The sequence below is a fragment of the Rhinatrema bivittatum genome, chromosome 1, assembly GCF_901001135.1.
Source record: "Rhinatrema bivittatum chromosome 1, aRhiBiv1.1, whole genome shotgun sequence".
NCBI lineage: Eukaryota > Metazoa > Chordata > Amphibia > Gymnophiona > Rhinatrematidae > Rhinatrema > Rhinatrema bivittatum.
The window spans coordinates 512,237,997-512,240,445 of record NC_042615.1 but is presented as its reverse complement, the minus strand read 5'-3'; the positions used below and the strand labels follow the sequence as shown (position 1 = coordinate 512,240,445).

The 2,449-nt window shown below is 39.5% G+C and overlaps 1 protein-coding gene across 1 annotated transcript; it reads left to right on the top strand.

The window, feature by feature from the left end:
* Positions 1-530: 530 nt before the first annotated feature.
* Positions 531-1,415, top strand: LOC115098484 (olfactory receptor 1C1-like). Its single transcript, XM_029615023.1, has one exon. It carries the CDS (start codon positions 531-533, stop codon positions 1,413-1,415), a length of 885 nt encoding a protein of 294 aa, XP_029470883.1.
* Positions 1,416-2,449: the final 1,034 nt, after the last annotated feature.

The following is a 2,449-nucleotide window of genomic DNA, read 5'->3' as shown; positions in this document are numbered from 1 at the left end:
TGTCTAAGTCCTGCCAGCCGCCAGAATCCAAGGGCTTAACCTGCCAGGGAGGTGGCTGGTATAGGCCGTAGATTCCCTAGCTCAGTTCTATCTTGCCCTGTAGCCCTGGACTGTTCCCATGGAGGTTCTCCAGCTGGCTGGGTCCTCAACCTCAACATTCTTATGTATCCTAGTATTCTACTGGATCTCTTTCTCTTCCTTTCTCTGTTTGGTTTTTTCTCTATTTCCATATTTTTCTCAATATAAGGAATATTTATTCTGTTGACCTGGTTACTACTGAATTCTCTTGTTTTTACATTGGCGAATGACATACATGAAATAATGTAAAAAATATGGTCTGTTTGTAACAAATATGCTTAACAAAATATATTATTGTAATAAAAATCATTTTTCAAATGCATTATTCCATTTGCACCTAACCCTGGCTCTTCTTCGGTCCTTACAGGAAGATCATCTGAATGGAAAGGAGGAACTGCACAGTGGTGACTGAGTTCCTTCTCCTCGGTCTCTCCAATGTTCCTGAGCATCAAATGGTCATCTTTGGTGTCTTCTTGACCATGTACATCTTCAGTGTATTCGGGAATAGCATCATCATCACTATCATCAGGGTTGAGCCTCAGCTCCACACTCCTATGTACTTTTTCCTCAGCAACCTCTCCTTCGTGGATATTTGCTTGACTTCCATCACTGTGCCCAAAATGTTAGCCAATATCATACTTGGCAGCAAGTCCATTTCCTTTGTGAGCTGCTTTGTCCAAATATTTCTCTTCCACTCTGTTGGCAATATGGACAGTTTTCTGTTAGCCATTATGGCCTATGATCGTTACATTGCCATCTGTGACCCTCTGCACTATGGCGAAGTTGTAAACAGGAGACGCTGCATTCAGCTTTTGTCCATCTCCTGGCTAGTGGTCTCCTTGCATGCAGTCTTGTTTGCTGTCATGACCTCCACTTTGTCCTACTGCGGTCCCAATACTATCAACCACTTCTTCTGTGACATCCCAGCTCTGATGAAGCTATCTTGCTCTGATATCTCCACTATTGACTTAACTGGCTACATTGAGGGCTCCTTGATTGTCATGGGACCCTGTATTTTTATCCTGTTCTCCTATGTAGCCATACTCATGACCTTGCTGAAGATGCGCTCAGTAGAATGCTGGCGCAAGGCTTTATCCACTTGTTCCTCTCACCTCATTGTAGTTGCAATGTGCTATGGGACAGTCATTTTCATGTACTTCCAACCCTTATCTAGTTACTCCTTGAACTATGACCAGGTGGTGAGTGTGATGTATTCTATTGTGATTCCCATGCTGAACCCCTTCATATACAGCCTGAGGAATAAGGAGGTGAAGAGGGCTCTGTATAGGGCAATCAAGAGATCAATGAGGGTGAGAATCCATTCTCTGAGGGCTTGATGGTATCCATATCTAATACAGATAGGAGGTAGTAAACGTTCTTTGAGATAACTGCTTCTGCTGCAACATTGAGATATATTGGCATAACATAACATTATAGAAACTCACTATGGAGAAACTGACTCCAATGATGCAATATTATAGGGAATAGCTCTAGAGAAAAGTATCTCTTTGATGCAGCATTCCAGTTATGGAGGAAACATATGAAATAGGAATCTATGCAGTTTTAAAAAACTATGCATGACATATTTGGTAATTATTTTCTTGGTTCAATAAAAGGTACCACATCTCACTAAGAATCTGGGTATGAGGGAAATACTCTGTCATGATACAGCATTATAGTTATATACTTACAGTGTGGGTCATGTTAAAAGAAGATCAGAGGTCCAGCCATACAATCCAAACATTTTCAACCTTCCTAACATCTCTTTCTAAAAGGTAATCCAAAGAAAGGTGATAAAAACACAGATTGTGCATCTGTATCCAGTTCTGCAGCATGGTATGATAAAATTCCAATTCATCCCCAACTCCCAAATCTACAATCCGCTTGACTCTCTTAATCAGCATTTTCCCCTAGAGTCTCACTACATCTTTCTATTCATTCTTTCCTTTTTTCTTCTCTAATCTTGTCCATTTTGCTTTTGAATTGATTTAGTGTTGTAGCTATGGCTGTGTCTATTAGCAAAGTGTTCCATGAGTTACCTATTGTTTGAGTAAAAAATCCCTTTGTGTGTAGTGATTAAATCTATTCCTACTTAGCCTAAGAGTATGCCCCTAGTTTGGTTTATTGCTCTTGAATAAAACGATCACCTACAAGACATCTGTAATATTCTTTATTTGTATAATGTAATTTGATTTCCTCTTGCATGCCTTTTTTATGTAAATAACCCCAATTTGGTCAATATTTCAGTACATGTAAGTCTATATGTCTCCTTTCTTACCTTAGTGGCCTTTTGTTGTACCTGTTCTAATGTTTGAATTTTTTTTTTTTTTTAAAGGTGCCCAAAACTGAACAACATACTGCAAATGTGGTC

Bases quoted from the DNA above. Each gene is read 5' to 3' on its own strand.
- LOC115098484 (XM_029615023.1), top strand. From the start codon at position 531: ATGGTCATCTTTGGTGTCTTCTTGACCATGTACATCTTCAGTGTATTC.